Below are 24,947 nucleotides of genomic sequence, written 5' to 3'. Positions count from 1 at the left end.
GACGGTATAAGCCCCATCTGGATCTGAGCTCTGAGGAATTTTCTCATCCTCCAATCCACTTCAGCTTCAGAAAAACTCATGAAGGACCTGACAGATGAGGTAGTGGACTGAGGTCTAGATTGTTTCCTTGGAGTTTGCATGAAGGCGGAGTGGAGCCAAGGAGAAATAGGGTCGATAAACTCAGGTGAGTGAGTTCTCAAAGTATGAGACATGCCAGAAGTCGGATCCGATGGTTTTGGATCTGCAGACTGAGCAGAAGGACTGCCCGAAATAACTATTAGATCTGAAGACTTAGGATCTCAAGTTTTTCTCTTCGGATCTTAAGAAGTTCCCACCGATGATCTGCGTATTTTGTGAGGAGGCTCAGAGGATGATGAAGTCATCAGAGACTTAGGTGGAAACAGTTTTGTATGTTCAAAGATTTGCTGGGGGTTGGAGCCCCAGAGGAGGAAAGAGCTAACAAACCTTTGAGGACTACCTTACTTCTACTATTTGCATCAGCTCTTGAGTTAAATGCAGCACAAATGGTACAATTTGTACCAAGATGTGCTGCATCTAAACAATAAACACACTCCCTGTGGGCATCCACATTTGAAATTTTGTGCCCACAGGAAGTGCATTTTTTTTTAAAACCTGCAGGCTTTCAACCACAGTTCTATAAAATAAATGGTAAAGAAAATGGTAGAAAAAGATAAAATTTATATCGATATTTTGTTTTATACAGTAAACGTCTACCAACAATGGTGGGTAAAAACTTACCTTGCTGAGGTAGAAGGGCTAACGATAAGAAAAAAAAAATGAATGCTAAGAGGGAGGAGTTGTATCAATACATTTAAAGTTATAAGTACATGATTAAAGAGAAAGAGGTTTTCAGTTAAAAAAAAAAAAATAAATAAAACAGTAATAGCTAGAAAAATGCTGAGAGAGAGGATCCGCGTCATTGCGAGATGGTTGCAAACAAGATCTGAGTTATTGGGGTGGAAAAGAGCATTATGGGTAGGAGGAGGAGCTCGATAAATTGATCTGACGTCTGTGGAATGAAGAGGAGTCCGATATGCGGACGAATCTGTAACCCATACATTGAAGAAGAATGAAAAGGACATCAGATCTATGTTATAACTTCAAGTTGCTTTGGCTCATGTTTCCCAATCTGCATTGATCTTGCATGTTATTTGATGAAACAGATGCCTTGAATGTTTGCCAAACTATCAATAAGTTTAACTATACCTAGTAATCTGAAAGCTAATGTTTCTACACAGAGTTCTAAAGTATTCATTATTTTTTCTGAAAAAAGTACTTTTATATATAATGAGTGCCAAGTTAAATGTATAACTCCATAATGTCACATCTTGTAAGGCTTCTGAAACCATGCACAAATCATATGCTCACAACCTCAAACAAAAGTATGTAGTCAAGTGATATACTTTTATTATAAATATACAAATTGATCAATAAAGTTACAAAAGCAGCAAAATTATTATTATCGACTCAAAATGTAAGTATACACATGAGACTCTGATCTGACGTATATTATGAGCAACCAATGCAACTAATAAGGATTTAATACACACAAAACTGTTTGGTCCAAAGTGGTGCTTGTATAAGTAGACAACCTGAGAAGCAGCACTTCTGCAATGGCTGATAACCATGGGAATACGCATCTTCAAGAACATGTTCACATGATGTTTTCACAGCTGGCCCACTTGCATAATGGAAAATTATTATAGAATGAATTAGTAAAACAACCTTTTAAATGGGCAACATCCGTGTCATCAAGTCTCAAGCAGAAGGAGGAAACAGTGTAAAAGGTTACAAGATTAACTCAACATGCTTAGCTGATCACTAGAATTACAAACCAGTGACTTCTGTACTTTGTCTTTCATTTACTGTTTTACTAATGGCAGTACTTCTAAGTGAATCATAAAGGTCAAAAAGATGGGGAAGTGAAGAGTTGATTAGTAACCTAGAAACTCTGTCAGCTTGCTGTTTTGACTCAAAAATGGACTTGGTCTCAAATGCAGTTATCTGGTGAAACTGAGAGGATTTTTGTTGCACTGCAAACCAAGAATTATCCTACAGCTGTTCTGTCACAGGACACAACTTCAGCCAGTATAAAGGCAAATGTTTCTTGAACAGCAATTCACTGTAAAGACATATTGGAAAGAAGTCAGAATCCTAGAATCACAGACTTAGCAATGATGTTTAGTAAAGATATGAAATGGAAAAACATGGCTGTGACAAAAATGCCCATAACAAAAACATTCTGGAAAATAAAGCACTGGAAGCAGTCATATTCTGGCAGATTGGCCTTCAACAGCAACAACGATTTCCAATGTGTTGTTACCACCTGGTTGCAAACATCAAAGTTAGTAAACTACTTGGAAAAGACTTGTTTAGTCACACACTATTCCTCCTTACTAGGACCAAAGCAGTGAGAACTAGTCTGTTTTCCTAAACACATGCATCTTCCTCAGGCAGAATCTAACATGACAGTGCACATCAAATATATTATGCATTCTTAATTCTACTGGAGTCTGTCCCTGGAAAGAAAAATAGGCAGGTTAAATTGAGAGATTGATATATTGTTTTAGGATTGCTTTCACAAAGAATAGACCAAAGGGACACCAATGTTTTTCAAAGACAAAATAGGTTTCATATACAGAATAACCAGTAACTCCATGATCTTACAAAACAGAGGTAATCACCACCAAGAAAAGAGTTTCTAAGAGATTATCTTTGAACAGGGAAAATGAGAAGCTTGTCAGTCATGAAGCTCAAACCCCAAGAAAGAGAAGCGTTCTTCAAATGTGACTAAAGATGCAAACCCTCTTAAGGGAACTGCTGGATAAGTCAGTGCTAGGCCACATTTTTTCTTACTATGATGTCACAATGCACCAAAATACCAGAAGCAAGCAGCTCCACAGTGAAGTAACTAAGACCAAATTAAACAAGGGTCTGAAACACATCTGAATTAACTGGAAATTAATGAAAGCAGCAGAAAACACATCTATACCAAGACAGAAAATATCTTCCCCAGATGTAATACAGACATGGTGGAAGGTTTTCTCATTCTTCAGTCACACTGAAACGTCCAATGGGAGATTTCTCCCTTAAGCTCTAATACAACAGTGATGCTTGGAGGTGGAGTGGGAAGTTGTCCCAAAAAGAAAGAGCTTTCTTGAATTCTTTATTCCCAGGCACCTAACAGTCCAAACCACCACCCCTCTCGGCCACTGACAGAACAACTAGGATGGGTTTTGCTCATTCTTTACTGAATTTTGTAAGAAAATACATAATCCTGAGAAAAGGCAGAAAGGTATACAGGAATTTATACTGTCACATAAAGGAGACTGGATCAATCCTTCTCTGTCTGACTGAACACAGCAGAGTTGAGGATGGAATTCACAGTCTTTCATCTGTGGAATATGTCAAGCATCAGAATGCCTTAGCCTGAGAAGATTTTGACCATGACTATCTAATTTACTCTCAACCAAACAAGAGGAATGGAACCGTAACTGATGGTGTCTGCCAGTGCACTCATTTCTCTTCCAAGTAAGGAAACAGTTATAAGATACCATGATCTATAGGGCCATTGCCACATCTACAGGTTTTCCCTGCAAAGAAGATACAAGTGTGCATTGTCATGTTTATTCATGTACTACACCAAGGACTGGTTGTCAACATGTGTGGGATGAGCTTTAGTTTCAGAAACTGGAGGACAAAACACTTTCGCAGCCTGAATATACTTATGTAAAGCAGCCTTTTTGGGGTGTTTCATCTTCCCCACATCAGTGAGGAGCCAAGGTGGGCTCCTTAAGCCATCATCTTAGCATCTCTCATCATAGGTTCAGATGTAGAAAAGTAACCCAACAGTGTGACTGTTGGACATGGGCTGCTACTTTATAGATCAGTAACAGAGGAGTGACACTAGCAGAATGTCTGTGAGGATACTGGAACCTCACTATCCAATGAAATACTCATCCACAGGTATGTGAACTGGAATGTGAGGACAGTTACTTCCACAAGGTCCAAGACATGCGGAGTTCTCCATGTTTTCACCCATATGAGCTCTAACCAAAGCTGCTAAAAGCATAACTTCCTGTGACATCTCTACAGGCATGAATGCCCAACTCTGAAGAGTACCTTCATGAAGGAAATACTCTATGCTGTGGCATAAGAAAACTTAGCCCAACTTGCTGTTGTTTCCAGGACCTGAAACCACAGAAGGAGCCAAGCAAAGACTACTATCATGAGGTTTCTTGAAGAAGTCACTAAAAGGTACTCATTCAGGTAAGGGAACACACAGACCTTCTTTTTCTGCAAATCTTCTCCAACTATGTCAAGTTGCATGGTAAAAGACTGCAGGGAGACACCAATGGCTACATTCTGTACTGAACACAAAGGGCTCCTAGTGCACCTGCTTGCAGATGCAAGAAAATATTTACTTGTTTGTTTGAATTTACTAAACAAGGTAGAATGCTGATCTTTATGGACCATTATCAGGTTCAGACAGGAAAACAACATAATAAAAAAGTATTAAGATAAGAATAAAAGAAAACAGCTGCAACACAAAGCTTAATTAACAAAACTTAACCATGCAACAGTCACCATTCAATGACGTTCAAATACGGATGCAACTGTTGGCTTGTCTTTGGAACCAGGAAAAGGTGAGAAAAGAACCTTTGGCTTCTCTCCAAGTAAGAAAAAAGCTCTATGGCCCGTTTGAAGAATACACTCTGGTCTAGCTTCAGAAATGATATAGGGATGCTTGTTCTTTTAATACAACTTTTTCAGGAGCAAAACACTGATATTGTTGATACACTCCCCAACAAGCTTTCCATAGCAGCACTTAGACTACACATTTCATCACTGGACAGTGATGGGCATGATCTTGAGCCTTTATTAGCTGATGAATCTACCTGCAACAAATTTAAAAGGTGCTGCAGTCTCTTGAGACATATTCTATCCTGAACAGAACACACAAGAATCTGCCATAAGATGCTTCTTTAGGGCCAAAGAGGGAGCTTCTACACCTGCAAGACCAAATCTCACCACATGAGGAACGAGAGGGTATCTCACACACTGACTTTGAGAGAAGGCTTTGGACAATGCCTGGCTTCTGCATTCTTTACCCTCTGCAATCTATCAAACCCTGGTCAGGGGGTCATTCAAGAGATCCTCCTATTAATTCATGTGGTGGTCACTCTCCAAGGACACTATGTTTTGTGAGGTGACACACTTCAAGCTCTTCCATCTTACTATTGAGTTACATGGCACTTACAATGATTTCTCACATCATGTGCTCCTTCCAGACAGCAAGGTGCAAGCAATCATTTGTAAACTAATGGCTACATGAACAAGAGGACTTCAGTGATGTAAGCAATGAATTCTAGAACTTTCAAATAGAAGCTACTACTGAGAAATAAATTATTAGATAGGCAGAAAAGAACTATGGAGCAGAGAGCTTGGTATGCCCTCTGAATATTGCCCATAATACCATGATGTGAATTGTAGAGCTGTGCTCTCTTCCCAAATAAAAATATACTATAGAATGTGTTGAAATGGGAAGAAAGAACCAATCATTCTAACAGCTACCTATGACATAAGGACTCTGCTGAAGTTAAGCTTAAAGTTTTGTTCCATATTTTGTGTTTTTCTAAACAAAGTATGGTGGTGTTAAAATTATCGAATGCAGCAGCTCTGCTTCCCCCACAGTGTTTTGGGGTTATCTGAGTTACTCTGAATACTATCACATGAATGCATAGGTGTGTCACAGCACCACTGTGCTGTCAATAAACAGTATTTGTGTGATGGGGATGATGCTGTCTCAGCCCAAATGGGAAGATTATTTTATTTATTTACCTCTTAACTTGGTAAGTAAATGGATCTTTCAAATATTCTTTTTTGTTATTACCTGAGTCAGAAAAAAGGTAAGGATAAATCTAATAAATATGGACAGCTTAGAAAAGTCAATCAACCAGCATTTGGGACACACTTATGGAAAGAGTAGCTTCTTCATGTGCTTAAAGTTCTAAGAAAAACAAAAATACTCAATAATTACTGTGACAAACAGCAGACAAACTCTAACTTTCAAACTTTGCAAATAAAGTATAATTAAAAAGTCTTTCCACAGCAAAATGGCTACAAAGATTAGATGTTTATTCTTGTGCAGTTTCTGTGGACCTGTTTACACCTCTGTCATGGTATTTCAAGTTACTGATCAGTGTTTCAAGATATTCTTCGGAGGTGTCTACAGCAGGAGCTACTTGAGCTTGCTGGAGGAAATATACTTCATGTACCAAACCAAAAAGCAAAAACAGCAAGCAGTCAGCTGCACTAATGCAAACAATTTTGCTATAAATGCTCTCGATGCCTTGCCCATACTTCAATCCACAGAGTTATGTTTCCAGTATCATAGGTCATCTAAGACTTGCAAAAGTTGCTTGCCTTCTCTCTCTTTCTCTTTCTGTAAGGTTCTGAACAAATGGTACTGCAAAATCCATTGTAACATTACACTGATTGTTGACAATGGCGTGACTTATGGTTTCCAAAAGCTCAACACCATTCTGTATCCTGGAAATTCACATATACATATACAATAAAGAAAAGCAGAAAGGTATGCTAGCACATGGACATGTTTGCTTAAGCATCTGCAGCACTTAGCACCAAAACAAGAGACTAAAACTGCATCAACAGATGGGACCAAGTTTCTGAATATTTTCAAATTTTTCAATAAATTGCAACTGCTACATACATTTGCATTTCTCACTAAATGTTCAAGTCTTTTCAAGTTTTCTCAGGTGAAGTAGATTTTCAAGCAGAAACAAGTGCTGCTACTTCATGCTATTTAGGAATTTAGGCTGCTCCTCGCCTCTTGTTAACAGCAACTCTCCTCCAATCTTTGGGCCAGATTTCTCCTAAAATACAGACAGACATCAAATTAGTAAGGGGTTTAAGTCACTTTCAAAACAAGCACTTTAACGATTTCCTCAAACTTTTTACTAGTGTAAAAACATTTTTAGAAAAGCAAACTATAAATAAAATATGTAAATTACAATCTATTAACTGTAATTAGCATTTTGTTCACTAATGACCATAATTAACTTACTAATTTACACATTTGTTGACTGGGACAGCACCACTAGGCCAATGGCCACGTTTCAAGAGAGACCACGGTGGCATTTGTACTGAATTTGGGCCAAACCACTGGGAAAATTCTCCTACTTTTTCTCATAAGTGATGTGGGACCTTTTACATCCATCTGAGCTACCACCACCTCAGGCAGATGGATACCTTTGTTTAATGTCACATCCAGTGATACACAGGCAATGATCTCTCAATATGAGCTCTCGCTCCTTTTCAAACAGAAGGGAGACAAAATAAAAAGTTATGTACTTACCATAAAATTCCATCACTGTTGTCTTTTTTCATTCTTCCTTGACTTGTGGGTTTTGGATCCTACTCAGCCACTTGCAAAAGCTTAGGCTCCAAAGCTTGTGTTCCCCCCTACCCACAATGCCTCACTCCCTTCTGGTTTACTTCAGATCGAGTTTGCCAATAATATTATTACAAATGCAATGTACATCAATACCAATAGTTACCAGAAAGGTATTACAGAAAGAACAGGAGCTGAACAAGGAAAGTACAGTTGTGTACAGTTACCATAAATGCAGATGTTCGAGTGTATTCACTGTTGCAGTCATCACACTTGGGTTATCTGCCTGCAGGTAGCCCTCAGTCGGCCTGAATACCAGAGACATAGTATTTCTGCGTCGGTTGCTGTCGCTCCAGGACAGATGTCAGGTCGTCAGGGGTATAAAAACAGGTAGCCGACACCATTACATCAGTTTTTCTTGCCCCAAATGTCAGGAGTCCCCCAAATAGGGAGCTAAGTTATGGTGGGGAAAATACCACCAGTAAAAAGTAAATACCAGTACCCCTGAAAGGGGTGAGTAATAGACATAGACAGGAGAGAGAGTGTCAAGGGGGCAGGAGGGAGGGAAACTAGGACTGCAACAGTGAATACACTTGAACATCTACATTTATGGTAAGTGTACGCAACTGTACTATGTTCTTCGTGTTTCACTATTGCAGTCATCACACTTGGATAGATTCCCAAAGCTGAAGAAGGGTGGAGGCAGTCAGGAAGAGTTGGAGCTGGCTAGCATGCCTTGCAGGACTGCTGCTGCAAAACCCAACCAGGATTTGGAAATGATAGGCAGGTGGTAATGCTTGGTGAAGGTGTGTACAGAACTCCAGGTAGCAGCTTCCAGGATGTCCCTGGTAGGGAATCCCTGAGGAATAATGCAGAGGTAGAAGTTGCCCTAGTGGAATGTGTTCTGACCCCCTGAGGGGTTGGTTTCCCATGGTGCTTGTAGCAGAAATGGATGCAGTGTGCTACCCATTTGGAAATTGTTTGCTTTGGAATGACCTTTCCCCTCTGTCCTTGGTGCAAAGCTGACTAGTAACTGGTCAGATTTCCTAAAGGGCTTAGTCCTATCAAGGGACAATCTGAGCCGTCTGTGCATGTCCAAGGAGTGCAGGATCCTTTCCCCCTTTATTTTGAGGATTAGGGAAGAAAGTTGGCAAATGGATAGCTTGGTTGAGAGCCACACTGGACACCACTTTAAGCATAAAGGAAGGGTTAGTCCTGAGGGAAACCCTGTCAGCATGGAAAATAATTAAGGGTTCCACAGCCATAAGTGCGTGTAGCTCAGACACTCTTCTAACTGAAGTGATGGCCAGGGTATTATAGGAATGATGGTTTCCAGGTCCTGAGAATGTTGGCACCAAAGACTTTTTAAGTACCACTGAAGTTTCCTCATATGCAGTCTGGCATATGGAATTAGTAGGATGCATTAGGTCATGAACCCTAGGGCCTGCAGGATTTTCCTTGCAGATAGCTGGGTTCTGGTGACCATTTGAGTAAAATAGTCTGTCAGATAGGCTTGTTTTTCTGGAGTGAGGAATTCCATCTGGGATGCTGAGTCCAAGCTTGCTCCCAGGAATACAATCTTTTGACTGGGGACTAGTTTTGATTTCTTTTCGTTGATGGTGTACCTCAGGAAGGTTAGAAGTTTTTTTTTTACAAATGTCAGGTGCTGCAACAGCATTTCCTGACTGTCTTCCTGAATCAGGCAGTCGTCCAAGTACAGATAAATTTTAATGTTTCTCTATCTGCAGTAAGCAATGACTGGAGTCAGGCATTTTGTAAATACTCTGGGAGCAGTGGATAAGCCAAAGGGAAGTGCAGAGAACTGATAATGCATAGATCCTGCCCTGAAGCATAGACATTTCCTGCATGACTCCCTTATAGAGATGTGCAGATAGGCTTCTTTTAAGTCTATGGTGACTACCCAGGCATCTTTGGCTAGCAAAGGAAGAAGCTGCTGTAGGGTGAGCATTTTGAATTTTGGTACCACCAGGAAGGTGTTGAGAATTGAAAGATCTAGGATTGGGCGTCAAGTGCCCTCTTTTCTGGGTACCAGGAAAAGTCTGGAATAGAATCCTTGACATATGTGTTCCGCAGGAACAGGCTGAATTGCCCTTATAGAGAGCAAAGACTGAACTTGGTTTTGTGCCTCTGCCCACTGGTTTGGAGGAATGTCTAGGAACCCTTTTGGAGTTGGCAGTGAGTGGAAGTAAAATTTGTACCCCTGGGATACAATGTTGAGGACCTATCGGTCTTTGGTGATGGAAATCCAGTTTTCTGCATGAAGGGCAAGTTTTCCTCCTAGGGGCACAAGCAGTTGGGCAGCGGTGGGGAGTGGAGTAGAGAAGTCATTGGGAATTCTTTCCATAAGGGGGTGGTTTAGCACTCCTTGCTTTACAGGTGGAGGCACTCCATTTCTTAGATCTCTGTATACCCTGAGACTACAGTCTGGGGGTCTGCTTCCCCTGGGTCTAGTTTGAGATGGCCTTGAGGGGGCTGGAAAGAACCAATGTTTTGATGGGCAATGCCTACTTAATCTAGGAGGCTGTACTTGCAAGAATGCTTTGACTGTCTGCATAGATTTAGCTTTTTCTTCTACCTTTTTAAAAACCTCTTCTGCTTTGGTGCCAAACAGATTGTCCTTGTTCAAAGGAGCGTCTAATAACTTTGATTTGACATGGTCTGGCAAGGTCTGCTCCTTAAGCCAAGCATGCCTTCTCAGTACAGAACCAGTGACTGCTGCCTGAAAGATGCTTCTAGGGCGTCAAAGCCACACTGCAATGTATGCTTGCTGACTTGGCTTGCAGAATTGATAAGCTCTTGCAATTCTTTTCTGCACATTCTGTAAAGGTAGCTATTTTTTTGCTTAAGTTCCATAATATGTTGCTGGTACTTCAGCATGTGAAACTGACAATTTAAAGCCCTAATGGTGAGAGTTGCAGAGGTATATACTTTCTTACCCCATCTGTCCAAAGCTCTAGAATCCCTGTCCGAAGGGGTGGGATTCTTAGCTGTAGTTGCTTTGATATCTTTAGGCCCCTGGGAGATGACCTCTGGGTCAGCAGTAAGATTTTTGAAAAGGAATGAGAGAGTCAGGTACTCTGTAGTACCTGTCCGGTTTCCTAGGAGCACAGGGTAAAGTATCAGGAGTTAAACTGAATTCCAAAAAACATCATCCACAACATCCAGGACTGGGGGGTATTGCTAAAGGCCTATGTTGTGGCAAATCTAGAAATTCTCGGAGTCTCTTTTTGGACTGAGGATAGTCTTGACATTCCCAGTAGAAATGCTCTCTTAAAGTATGCATGATTTCACCAAAAGAAAAATCCTCTGGAGAAGAAGCAGAGGGAATGGATTCCTCTGCATCTGAATCCTCAAAAGCAGATAGCGGGCATCAGGGGCTGCGAAAGCGCCTCACTGCGTACCAGCTAACTGGTGACTAGCTTAACGGAAGCATCGTCAGCAGCTTTGGACCTGTGCTCTCTGTCTTTATCCTTACGTTTTTTAGGAAGATCAGTAATCGGATGGCTTACCAAAGGAATTTCGGAAGACGGAGATTGAGAATGAAAGTATTTAGCGACAATAAGGGCCCGATGATGAATAGTTTGGGCGTTAAACAAGGCACAAAACTGACAGCGAGGTACGTTGTGGTCTGGGCCTAAACAGGTGACGCAGTAAGAATGGAAATCTCTGTGTGGTATTTGCTTTCCACAGGCAAAACAACTGTTAACTTTTTCTGACATTGGTTAGAGCAAGAAAAAAGGATCCCCAATGGGGTACAATTTAATTTGGATATGAAAACTCAGGTAGCGGCCGACCGGCACTCATGTGAACTGCTTCTGCTTCGGGCTCCTCGGCAAGAAAGACTGATGTAATGGCATTTTTATACCCCTGACATCAGTCCTGGAGCGACAGCAACCGACACAGAAATACTAAGTCTCTGGTATTCGGGCCGACTGAGGGCTACCTGCAGGCAGACAACCCAAGTGTGATGACTGCAACAGTGAAACACAAAGAACATCAGAGTTTCCTAAAAACCATATCTGTCAAGTCATCCACAAAAGGGACTGGGGGAAGGAGGGAGGGAAGGTCGAGGAAGAATGAAAAAAGACAACACAGATGGAATGTTATTAAGTACATAACTTATTTATTGGATATCATTTTCATTCTTCCTCAGCCTGTGGGACAGAAACCCTAGCTACAACAACCTTGGGTGGCCTTCATGGGTAGATATTCAGGAGGACTGCAGAACCAAAAGCAGCTCTACTTCTGGACACAATGTTCAGCTTATAGTGGGAAATGAACCACGAGCCAGCTGAACAAATATCAATTGAAACGTTGGCTCAGAAAGTTTGGGAAATTGTCATAGATCTACTAGTGTCATCTAAGACTCGGTGAGGTAGAGCGACACCTTTGGATTCATGAACAAAATACAATCCTTTAACCATTTTGCTAAGGTGGTCTTGGCAATTGGTTTGCCCTTTTTTTTGCATTGGAAAAGGATACGAAAAGCTGGTCAGATTTTCTGAAAGTTTAAGTTCTGTCTAGGTAAAAACGCAACTGTCTGAACATCCAGCAAATGGAGTATATTCTCCCTTGTTTTGGAAATGAGGAAAAAATACCGGGAAGTTAATAGATTGGTTTATATTGTTCTCAGTTGCCACTTTGGGAAGAAACGATGGATCAGTACATAATGTCACTCTGTCCTTGTGACAAATTAAGTAAGGGTATTTAGATGACAAAGCTTACAATTCTGAGACCCTTCTTGCAGAAGTTCATAGACAGATTAGTTCATAGATTAGTACTAGGCTAACTGCCCTTGTGGGCCATTTTAAGCTTACCCAATTACCCCATGTAAGAATCAAACCCTGCACTTTGTGTCCATAAAGCAAACACCTTAACCATTATGTAAAACCAGAAAGCAACGGCCCAAGAGCAGTAGTCCACAAACTTTAATATGATAAGCACTTTCGTCTTACAAAATTAGTAAAACTTCCTCAGATTGTTACTTTGTTTCTGTCTGCTGGTTTTGTACCTTAACCATTACACCAACCTTCCAGCTGGGATTTGCTTGAGTACGCCATCTAAAGGCAAGTACTGCAGAGATATGTCCTAATAGAAGGCAAAGGGTACTAGCAAACATCGGCATTCCCTCTCTGCCAAGAAAGGACAGAAGGCCTCTCACTGTACTGCTCAACGCCCAATGGTTGCTCTGCTTGAGCAACCAGGTCACTATCTTATCTTCGGACACCAAAGGTGTCACAAAAGGAAATACTGCCAGCCCAGCTATCTGGAATTTTGTAAATAATTCTATGTCATTTGTGAATATTGATAGGATTCATACAGAAGTGTGTATAAAGGTGTGAAGTACTGAGCTAAAATGTAACCACAGCATGCCCTGCTGGCTTAGAATAGAAATGTATATAAACTATTGTAATTGTGTAAATGTATATATTTTAACAGTAGAAGCTAGAACATAGAAGGTTAACTTGCAAAAATTCAAGAAAATAAGTTGAAATTAAATTGTTTTATGACTGCCCAATAAAAGTATCTCTAAGTTTCAGTTCAGTAACAGACATGTCTAGAGCTAAAAGTTTTGTATTGCCTTAGAAGAGAAGTAATTAGTAGGTCTGAGATGCAGAAGAGTTTTTATTGCTTTATGACTTCCAGAATTTGAAAATATCTGAGAGATATGTATTTTTCACAAGGAGATGTCAAATGCTACACAGGGGGTTTAGCTTGGGAACTAAAGTCAGGTGACAAATAGTGATGTCATCCAAGCTAACCCAGCAGTAATATCTGATATTAATTTAAGAACTCTCTCAGAGAGAGAAGTACAGCTGTGTACACTTAGCATAAATGTAGATGTTCGAGTGTATTCACTGTTGCAGTCATCACATTTGGGTTATCTGCTTGCAGTAGCCCTCATTCAGCCTGATTAACAAAGTCTTGGGTCCTGCGTCGGTTGCTGTCCCATCTTCCATGACATCAGGTCGTCAGGGGTAAAAAACATGCAGCCGACACCATTACATCAGTTTTTCTTGCCACAGATGTCAGGTGCCCCCCTAATGGGAAGCAATTAAATCTATAAATATGCAAGGTTATACCTCCAACAAAAAAGCAAATACACCAACATTTGAGCATAGTAAAGTAGAGTAGAGGTATAGCCAAAAGAAGAAAGGGGGCTGGAGGGAGGGTAACCAGGACTGCAACAGTGAATACACTCGAACATCTACATTTATGGTAAGTGTACACAACTGTACTATGTTCTTCATCTTTCACTGTTGCAGTCATCACATTTGAGTAGATTCCCAAAGCTAAGAATGGGAGGAGGAATTCAGATAGCATTAGGATCAGCTATAAGGCCCTGCAAGACTGCAGTGGCAAAGCCAGCTCTGGATTTAGAGAAAATTGGCAGATGGTAATGCTTGGTGAAAGTATGTACTGAACTCCAGGTAGCAGCTTCTAGGATTTCCCTGGTAGGGACGCCTCTGAGAAAGGCTGTAGAGGTAGCTGCAGCCCTGGTTGAGTGGGGTCTGATTCCCTGTGGGATGTTTTCCATGGTGCTTGTAGCAGAAATGAATGCAATGGCCTATCGACTTGGAAATGGTTTGCTTTGAAATAGCCTTCCCCTCTGCCCCTGCAGCAAATGCACCAGCAGTTGGTCAGATTTCCTTTGAGGTTTAGTTCTGTCCAAGTAGAATCTATGTTGTCTGTGCACGTCTAAGGAGTGCAGTATCCGTTCCTCTTTGTTCTGTGGGTTAGGAAAGAAGACTGGCAAATGAATGGACTGATTAAGGGCCACACTGGATACCACCTTGGGCATGAAGGAGGGATTGGTCCTGAGGGGCACCCTGTCCGCATGAAAGATGATGAAAGGCTCAACTGCCATGAGGGCCTGTAATTCAGAAACCTTTCTTGCTGAAGTGATTGCTAAAAGGAAAGCTGTTTTCCAAGAGAGGAATTTTAAATCCGCAGTGGCAGCTGGCTCGAAAGGAGGAAGGGTGAGCTTTTCCAATACAAAGTTAAGGTCCCAGGCTGGAGTTGTGGCACTCCTGGGTGGTCATAGATATTTGTCCCCTCTGAGGAACTGGTTAAGCAGTGGATGAGAGAAGAGGGGAGGTTCTGTGTTATAATGAGCTGAAATGGCTGAGGCGTGAATTTTGAAGGAGGAAAAAGACAGGCTCTTGTGAAGCATCTCAGTTAAGTATTGTAAAATCTGAGGTAAATTGGGCACTGCTGTGCTCATCCCTTGAGATTGGTTCCAGGCACAGAATATTTTCCATTTTTCGGCATAAGATTTTCTAGTACTAGGCCTCCTTGCCTCTAAAATGATATCCATCACTGGTTTACTGAGGGATGGTAAAAGAGAGATTAGGTAATTAGTCAGGCTGTTAGGTTCAGTGTATAAAGCTGAGGGTGCAGCATCTGGTTCTCCTGCTGAGACAATAGGGTAGGAGTCTGAGGCAGGTACCATGGGGCCAACAGTGACACACTGCACAAGAGGGGGTACCAGTGTTGACGTTGCTAATCTGGTGCAATCAAAATTGTCCTTGGTTTGTCTTGTTTGATCTTTAGTAGTACTTTGGAGAGCAGAGGCAGAGGAGGAAAGGCATAAACTGATAGGTTTTTTCAGCTGAAGGACAGAGCATACACTTTCCAAGCTTGTTTGTGGGGAGTCCTTGTGCAAAATTTGTCCAATTGATAGTTCTGGGGGGAGGCAAACAGGTCTACATCTGGGGTCCCCATTTGCTTGTCAACATGTTGAAAATCCTTGGTTCCAGCTTCCACTCGTGTGGGTCCATGAGGTTTCTGCTTAGTTCGTCTGACAGTGTACTTAGTCTTCCTGGCAGGAATTGAGGTTGTAGATGCACTTGGTAGCCCAGGGCTGTGTTCCACAATGCCATGGCTAGTCTGCATAGCGGGTAAGAACGTGTACCCCCCTGCTTGTTTATGTACCACATAACAGTGGTGTTGTCCATCTTTACCATTAATTGTCCTGGAAGAATGTGGTCCTTGAAGGCTGTCAGAGCAAGCTGTACAGCGAACATTTCTTTTTGATTGATATGCAAGTGCATTTGAATTGGGTTCCATTTGCCCTGAATGCACTTCCCTGCCAGGTGAGCCCCCCATGCATAATCTGATGCGTCTGTTGTTGGGGTTTGGGCGGCAGGGGGTGGTGTGAATGGTAGTCCCTTGTTTTGGTGGCAGGCCTCTGCCCACCAAAAAAAAATCTAGGCGTAGGCAAGGTATGATAGGAATCATTGCTTTTAAATCCTGAGAATGTTGACACCATAGGCTTTTTAGATACCACTGTAGTTTCCTCATATGCACTCTTGCATATGGAATCAGAAGAATGCAGGATGCCATGAACCCCAAGGCTTGTAGTATTTGCCTTGCAGATAAGTAGGGTTTTTGTGGTCACTTGTTTGAAGTAGGTTGTCAAATGAATTTGCTTCTCTGGCATGAGGATAGCCATCTGGGAAGTTGTATTCAAGCTTACTCCAAGGAATATGATTTGTTGACAGGGTACCAGGTGTGATTTCTTTTCGTTTACCCAGACAAGTTAGCACCCTTTGTACAAAGGCCAGATGATTGGACTATTGCCCAAACACACCTAATTTCAACCCTTCTCTATGCATCACCAATTTACACTAACCTATCTAAAAATAATCTAAATAAGCTGGCCACTGCTTATAATAACATTGCCAGATTTGCTACTGGTTCCCCATTCCGGACCCACCATTGCCAAAATCTGAAAAAGTTAGGATGGTTGGAACTGCAAAACCAACTTCTTTTTCAACAACTAGCTATAACTCAGAAGATCCTGCATCATCCTACAAATACTCCCATCCTCTGTAGCCTCATTAACCCATACAAAAATCTGTCAACCCTATGCTCAGTTAATAAGGTACTAATAGCCACCCTTAAACCTAATAACAAATCTGGAGACTGTCTACTTGCTAATACCACTGGAAACTCTTGGAACAAGCTTCCTATTAAGCTAACATCCCTAACATCCGCACCTCTTTTTAAGAAGCAACTTAGAAACTTTCTTACTTCACAGTGGCTATGCCCATGTATTAATCCTGACTGATATTTTCCTTCTCTTACTCACCACCTTCACATGACCATAACATTCATTCTCTGATTAAAAAAAAAAAAAAAAAAAAAAAAAAAAAAGATTTTTTTTTTCATTATTATATTTTTAAAATTTTGTTTTTCTAATATGATCAATTTTTACATGTATAAATGTTTCCTTCTTTCTACTGTTGTCTAAGTTTCTTATTTGTTACATATATGTACTTACTTTTTCAAGTCACTGTTTCCTACTGGTTATCTACTTAAAGTGGTAACTATGATGTACTAGTTTTTAAATATTATTCTTTTATGGCAATTTCTTTCAGATCTGCATATTTGTATAATTGCTGTAGTGGAGCTTTTCTCCCTGGGCCTCTACTGAAAATGGACATATATCCAGTTAGACTAGCCCAGTCAACAAATGTAAAATGATAAATAAATAAAAAAAATCAAAAGTATGTCCTGGCTTTCTGCCTGAATTAAACAATTGTCCAGGTATGGGTATATTTGAATATTTCTTTGCCTGCAAAATGCGATGACTGGGGCTAGGCACTTTGTGAATACCCTGGGCGCAGTAGCTAAGCCAAAGGGCAGTGCAGAGAACTGGTAGCGACTGTAGCCTGCTTTGAAGTGTAGGTATCTTCTGTAAGATTCCCTGATTGGGATGTGCAGGTATGCTTCCTTTAAATCGAGTGTTACCATCCAGGCATCTTTTCCTAGTATAGGAAGCAACCGGTGAAGAGTCAGCATCTTGAATTTTGGAATCACCAAAAAGGTGTTTAGAGTAGACAGGTCCAGAATAGGACACCATGAATAGTCTTTTCTGGGTACCAGGAAAAGTCTTGAATAGAAACCTTGTCCTTTTTCCTCTTCTGGTACAGTTTGAATAGCCTTTATGTTTAAAAGAGAGAGTATTTGCTTTTGAGCCTCTGCCCACTGATTTGGAGGTAGATCTGGCCAACCTTTTGGCATTGGTAATGTGTGGAAGTGAAATCTGTATCCTTGGGACACTATATTTATAACCCATTTGTCCTGAGTAACGAGTTCCCAGTTTTTGGCCTGCAGACCAATCTTTCCCCCTAAAGGAGCATTCAGTTGAGAAGTGCTTTGAAGTTTTAAAATCAAGTCATTGAGACAGTTTTCCATAAGGGGGAGTCTTACTACTCCCAGATTTGGAAGAGGAAGCTCCCCACTGCTTAGTCTTCTGCATACCCTGGGACTGAAACCTGGGATTTCTGCTGTGTCTGGGTTTGGACTTAGAAGCCCTGGAAGGAGCTGGAAAGGACCAATTCTTAGAGGGCCAATGCCTACTAAACCGTGCAGGCTGAACTTATAAGAAATCTTTAACAGTTTGCATAGATTTAGCTTTATCTTCCATCTTTTTAAGAACTTCCTCAGCTTTGTTGCCAAACAGGTGTTCCTGATTTAAGAGAGCATCCAACAGTTTAGCTTCAACATGATCACGCAAAGATTTCTCCTTAAGCCAAGCATGCCTTCTGAGTACAGACCCAGTGACAGCAGCCCTGCAAGAGGCCTCTAAAGAATCAAACCCACATTGCAAAGTATGTTTTCCAACCTGTTCAGCAAAATGCATTAAATCCTGTAATTCCTTATTTTCAGCATAGTCAGGAAAGAAAGTACAGTTGTGTACACTTACCATAAATGTAGATGTTCGAGTGTCTTCACTGTTGCAGTCATCACTGTAGGGTTCTCCCCTGCCGGCAGGCAGTCCTCGGTCAGCCAGAATCCCAAAGTCTGGGTCCGGCGTCGGCTGCTCAGCCATGCTCCCTGACGTCAGTGCGCCAGGAGTACAAAGCTGGCAGCCGACGCCATGTTCTCCAGTTTTTCTTGCCCCAGATATCAGGAGTTCCAAAATGAGTATGACCCCATACCCTTTGCAAATACACCTCAGAAGAAGGGAAAAGAAAGGAACCACACAAAAGAAAAAATAAGAGGGGAAAGGAGGGAGGGTAACCCAGACTGCAACAGTGAAGACACTCGAACATCTACATTTATGGTAAGTGTACACAACTGTACTATGCTCACCGTGTTTCACTGTTGAAGTCATCACTGTAGGGTTGAATCCCAAAGCAGAAGAAAAGGGAGGTGGTCATAAATTAGAGGGGGTGGCTAAAAGACCCTGCAAGATTGCAGAAGCAAAGCCTGCCATAGACTTAGAGTAGAGAGGTAGATTGTAGTGCTTAGAGAAAGTATGCACCGAACTCCAAGTTGCAGCTTCCAAAATGTCTTTGGTAGGTACTCCCCTGAGGAAGGCAGCTGAAGTAGCAGCAGCCCTGGTAGAGTGAGTTCTAATACTTCCTGGGATTTGTTTTCCATGGTGAGAGTAACAAAATCTGATTCCATGAGCGATCCATGTAGAAATGGTCTGTTTTGAAATGGCTTTGCCTTGGGAACTTGAAGCATAAGAAATAAACAATTGCTCTGTTTTCCTGATGTTCTTTGTTCTGTCCAGGTAAAAACAAAGTTGTCTGTGTACATCCAAGGAATGCAAGATCCTTCCCCCCCTATTTTGAGGATTGGGGAAAAAAGTTGGCAGGTGTATAGTTTGATTTAAAGCCACTTTGGAAACCACCTTAGGCATGAAAGTAGGATTAGTCCTTAAAGACACCCTGTCCTGTTGAAAAATAATATAAGGTTCCACAGCCATGAGAGCTTGCAACTCCGAAACTCTCCTGGCAGAGGTCAGAGCCAACAGGATGGCTGTCTTCCACGATAAAAACTTGATGTCAGATGTGGCAGCAGGCTCAAAAGGAGATAAAGTGATTTTTTTTAAAACATAGTTGAGATCCCAGGCAGGTAAGGGTGGAGATCTAGGGGGCCTTAAATTCTTAGCTCCTCTGAGAAACTGTCTCATGAGCTGGTGGGAAAAGATTGGAGGGTCTGTATTGTAATGAGCAGAGATAGCAGAGGCATGTATCTTTATGGAAGAGAAGGAAAGACCCTTATGTAATAGGTCTGTCAGGTATAGTAAAATCAGAGGGATATTAGGAGTAAGAGGATCTGAATCCTGAGCATGCATCCAGGTGCAAAATCTTTTCCATTTTCCTGCATAAGATTTTCTAGTGCCAGGGAGTCTGGCCTCTAAAATGACATACATAATCTGCTTGGGTAGGAGAGAATCAATCATAGACCCTGGATTAGCCAGGCTGAGAGTTTTGACATGAGAGTGTAGAACCTGACCCTGGTGTTGGGACAAAAGGTTTGGAGTCTGAGGTAAAACCCAAGGGGGCTCCTGAGAGAGGTTTTTCAGTGTTGGGTACCAAAACTGTCGAGGCCAATTTGGGGCCAGTAAAATCATCATCTTGGGCTTGTCCTGCTTGATCTTTAATAACACCCGTGGAAGAAGATGTAGAGGCGGGAAGGCATACCCCGAGAGGTTTCTCCAACTGAATGATAGTGCATCCACTTTCCATGCTAGCTCGTGGAATGTCCTTGTGCAAAAAATCTGTAGTTGATGATTGAGGGGGGATGCAAAAAGATCTATGTGCGGGCATCCCCAGACTGTTGTAATCATCTTGAATATTTCGGTGTCCAGCATCCATTCGTGTGGGTCTGTTTCCCTAGTAGATACTGAGCTTGTAGATCCACTTTGCAAGCTTGAGCTGTGTTCCATAGATTCATGGCTAGTCTGCAAAGGGGGTAGGAGTGTGACCCCCCCTTGCTTGTTTATGTACCACATAACTGTGGTGTTGTCTGTCCATATCAGTAGTTGTCCTGGTTGTAGAAGATTCCTGAAGGCCAATAGAGCATTCTGAACAGCTAACATTTCCTTTAAATTGATATGCAGGTGCTCCTAATCCTTTGTCCAAAGGCCCTGCAGACATTTTCCCTGCAAATGGGCTCCCCATGCGTAATCTGAGGTGTCCGTGGTTAGTATCTGTCTGGCTGGAGGCAGACTGAAGGCTTTCCCTTTGTTTTGAATACATGCCTTGGTCCACCAAAGGAATTCCCTTTGTAAACAAGGCAGGACGGTGATCTGTGTGTCTAGACTGTGGCAATGCTGGGACCAAACACTTTTTAGGTACCACTGTATTTTTCTCATATGTAGTCTTGCATATGGAACGAGAAGGATGCAGGAGGCCATGTAACCCAAAGCCTGCAGGAATTTTTTTGCAGATAGCTGAGTTAGTGACACCAAGGCCTTGAAAGTTGAAGCCAGCTGTAATTGTTTTTCGGATGTCAGAAATGCCATCTGGGTTGTTGTGTCTAGAAGAGCACCCAGAAAAATTATCTGTTGTGAGGGTGTCAAGTTTGACTTTTTTTATGTTCATAGTGAATCCCAGGAACTTGAGAAGATTCTGAACAAACTCTACATGCTGGAGTAAGACATCCCTGTTGTCTGCTTGAATAAGACAGTCGTCCAGATAAGGGTAAATTTGAATTCCCTTGAGTCTGCAATAAGCTACTACTGGTGCCAGGCATTTGGTGGAGACCCTGGGTACAGTAGACAATCCAAAGGGCAGCGCAGAGAATTGATAGTGCCTCGATCCGGCCTTGAACCTGAGGCATTTTGTGCACTCCTGTCTGATAGGAATGTGTAAATAAGCCTCCTTTAAATCCAATGTTACCATCCATGCATTTTTGTTCAACATTGGAAGTAGCTGCTGCAGAGTAAGCATCTTGAATTTTGGTATCTCCAGGAATGTGTTCAAGACTGACAGATCCAGGATGGGTCTCCATGAATTTTGCTTTCTGGGGACTAGAAAAAGCCTTGAGTAAAAACCTTGCCCCATTTCTGAAAGTGGAACCAGTTCTATGGCCTTCATAGCCATGAGTGCTTCCACCTGGTTTAAGGCCTCTAACCATTGATGTTTTGGTAGATCCGGCCATCCGTTTGCTCTTGGAAGGGTATGAAAATGGAATTTGTAACCTCTTGAAACCACATCCAGAACCCACTTGTCTTGGGTTACGTAAGTCCAATTTTGGTGAAAAAGAGAGAGTTTTCCTCCGAGAGGGGCTTCCAGGCAAGAAGTTCCTGCAGCCCAGCAGAGGGAGTCATTGAGCCTGTTTTCTATGAGTTTGAGGTCTGTCCTCTCCACCCCTAGGGGTGGAAGCAGTCCACTGTCTTGGTCTGTAGGAGGTCTGCGTTTGTGGCCTTCCTCTGGAGCGTCTATATCTACCCCTCTGAGGCCTGTCTGAATTGGGAAAGGACCAATTTTTAGTTAGCCATTTCCTACTAAATTTGGGGGCTGTACTTGTAAGAAATCCTTAACCGTTTGCATGGAATTTGCCTTGTCCTCCATCTTCTTTATCACCTCTTCAGCCTTAGATCCAAACAAAACATTATACTGAACAGGAGCATCCAGTAACTTAGCTTTCACTTGATCAGGCAAGTTTTGTTCCTTAACCAAGCATGTCTTCTAATGACTGTGCCAGAGGCAGCAGCCCTACACGAAGTCTCCAAGGCATCAAACCCACAGTGTAAACCATGCTTCCCTACTTGTTCAGTGGCATGTATTAAATCATGTAATTCCTTATTATCTGCACAAGCGGAAATGGAAGCTAGCTTTTGTTTCAAAACAGACAGTAGAAATTGCTGGTATTTTAGCATATGAAATTGACAGTTTAAAGCCCTAATAGATAAAGTTGCAGAAGTGTACACTTTTTTGCCCCATCTCTCTAAAGCTCTGGAATCCTTATCTGTGGGAATGGGGTTTTTAGCAGAAGCGGCCTTAACCCCCTTAGGGCCCTGAGAAATGGTTTCAGGGTCAGCAGTAGGGTTCTTGTATAAAAACTGGTGAGAATCAGGAACCCTATAATATCTGTCTGGCTTAGCAGGAGCTGGAGGAAAAGAGTCAGGAGTTAAGTTAGCCTCAGAAAAGGCATCATCCACAATATCCAAAATAGGAGGAATAGCCAGGGGTCTATGTTGGGGAAGAAGAAGGAAATCCCTAAGTCTTTTCTTAGATTCCAAGTACTCCTGTCCTTTCCAGTGAAAATGTTCCCTCATTTCGTGTAAAGTTTCCCAAAATGAAAAATCCTCAGGTGGAGAAGCTGAAGGAAGGGATTCCTCAGCATCAGAATCCTCATAAGGAGGGAAAGAATAATCCTGGTCAGAAGAAGACACTGATGAAACAGATGCCTGATCAGAAAAGTCATAATACAATTCCTGCCTTGGCCTTTTATCTGGTGGGGGATGTGAACCCCTAATCATGGTAAGTAAGTCCTCCGCCATCTCAAGTAACTGTTTTTGGGACTTGGGTCCCGGATCAGAAGAGGCCTGGGCTGAAGTCTTTGATTTGGAAGGAGTCTTTGCCTTTGTCTTTGGCATTGCCTTTATCAGAAGCTGTGTAGGCCTGAAAATCCCCTCGGAAGCCGGTACCTGCACAGCGGCTCCAGACCCATCCGAAGGAGCATTGTCCGAAGGTCCTGCAGCTGAAATACTCAAAGGCCTAGTTGGCTCCTCGTGGGAGTCCGTTTCGGCCATCGGTTCTGAAATGGCCGACGACAGGGGCTGCAAAAGTGCCTCACTGACGACGGCCGAACCTGAAGCTGGCTCTGCATGTAAAACGTCGTCTGTTCTGGACCTCGGAGGCCTGTCTTTATCCTTGCGTCGTTTGTGAACTCCAGTAGTCGGAAGCGTGTCCGACGACATTTTGTAATTAAATCGTCTACCGAAATAATGAAAATCAAAATCGTACCTTCGTTTAATCGTACGTTGGTTAAATCTAGCACAAAACCGACAACTAGCTACGTCGTGGTCAGGGCCTAAGCAAGGAATACAGTAAGAATGGAAATCCTTATGAGGTATTTGCTTCCCACAAGAAATACAATTATTAACTTTTTCTGACATCGGACTGGAGCAAGAAAAAAGTTTCCCCAACGGGGTACTTAGCTTTGAGTAGAAGAAGTAAGTCTTCGGACTGAAGTACGTATAAAATTTGTCAGGAGTCAGCCGACCGGCACTTGCGAACTGCTTTCACCGCACGGCAAGAAAGACTGGAGAACATGGCGTCGGCTGCCAGCTTTGTACTCCTGGCGCACTGACGTCAGGGAGCATGGCTGAGCAGCCAACGCCGGACCCAGACTTTGGGATTCTGGCCAACCGAGGACTGCCTGCCGGCAGGGGAGAACCCTACAGTGATGACTGCAACAGTGAAATATGACGAACATCATCATTTTCTGCTTAAACAATCCAATAATATGTTGTTGATACTTTTAACATATGAAACTGACAGTTTAAGGCCCTAATGGCCAAGGTTGCAGAAGTGTAAACCTTCTTACCCCATCTATCCAGCGCCCTGGAGTCTCTGTCAGAAGGGGTAGGGTTTTTTGGCAGTAGAAGCCTTAATGCCCTTGGGTCCCTATGAAATAGTCTCTGGATCCGCAATAGGATTTTTAAAAAGGAACTTGTGAGAATCAGAAACCCTGTAATATCTGTCAGGTTTTCTGGGAGCAGGAGGCAAAGAATCAGGGGCCAAACTAAAATCCAAAAAGGCATCATCAACAATGTCTAGTACAAGAGGTATAGCTAAAGGCCTACGCTGAGGCAAGAGTAAGAAATCCCTAAGCCTCTTTTTCGAATCAGAAAAATCCTGGCCTTCCCAGTGGAAATGCTCCTTTAGAGTGTGCAAGGTTTCACCAAAAGAAAAATCCTCTGGAGGGGAAGCAGAGGGAAAAGAGTCCTCTGCATCAGAGTCCTCATAAGTAGATAAGGGTAAATCCAGATCATTACAAGAATCAGAAAAATCAGAATCCTGGTCAGAAGATTCATAAACAATTTCAGTCTTAGGTCTCTCAGAAGAGGGTGGATGGCTTCCCCTGATTAAAGTGATAAGATCTTCAGCCACTCTTATCATTTGTTTTTTAGGCATAGAGGACTGAGCATGCGGCCTGGGCGTTGGCTTTCTAGGCATGATTCAAGGTTTAGGCCTTAAAGAAGAAGGAGGCGTTGGTTTAATATGCAAGTCCATAGGCCTGAATACACCCTCAGAAGCCGGTACCTGCACAGCGGCTCCAGACCCATCCAAGGTAGAGACATCCACAGGTTCCACAGTTGAAGCATCTCGCGGCATATCAGACTCCGAATGGGTCTCAGTAGAGGCCTGCGAATCAGAAGTAGCGGGTATCAGGGGCTGTGAAAGCACCACACTGAGTACCGGTGAACTGGTGACTGGCTTAGGAGAAGAGTCGACGACAGCTTTAGACTAGGCGGCCTGTCTCTGTCTTTATATTTGCGTTTTTTCAGAATTCCGGTAGTCTTATGGCTTACCGGTGACATTTCTGGATAATTGAACCGAGAACCGAAATATTTAGAGGCGAAAATATACCGATGATGGATAATGTGTTGATTAAATAAAGCAAAAAACCGACAGCAAGGTACTTTGTGGTCAGGAATATAGTACGAATGAAAATCTTTGTGAAGTATTTGCTTTCCACAAGAAATGCAATTATTACTGTTTACTGACGTCGG

The 24,947-nt window shown here is 42.2% G+C and overlaps 1 protein-coding gene across 1 annotated transcript in view; it reads right to left on the bottom strand.

The window, feature by feature from the left end:
• Positions 1 to 6,138: 6,138 nt before the first annotated feature.
• The window catches only part of MCM10 (minichromosome maintenance 10 replication initiation factor), a 948,221-nt gene continuing 929,412 nt past the window's right edge, over positions 6,139 to 24,947 (bottom strand). The window contains exon 21 of the mRNA XM_044087964.1: positions 6,139 to 6,917. Coding sequence (XP_043943899.1) covers positions 6,834 to 6,917 — 84 coding nt within the window. The 3' untranslated portion in view covers positions 6,139 to 6,833. The remainder of the gene's footprint in view (positions 6,918 to 24,947) is intronic.

Source organism: Protopterus annectens, chromosome 11.part0 (genome assembly GCF_019279795.1).
Source record: "Protopterus annectens isolate FY-2018-M chromosome 11.part0, PAN1.0, whole genome shotgun sequence".
In the NCBI taxonomy this organism is placed as follows: domain Eukaryota; kingdom Metazoa; phylum Chordata; order Ceratodontiformes; family Protopteridae; genus Protopterus; species Protopterus annectens.
This window is presented reverse-complemented; position numbering and strand designations above follow the sequence as displayed.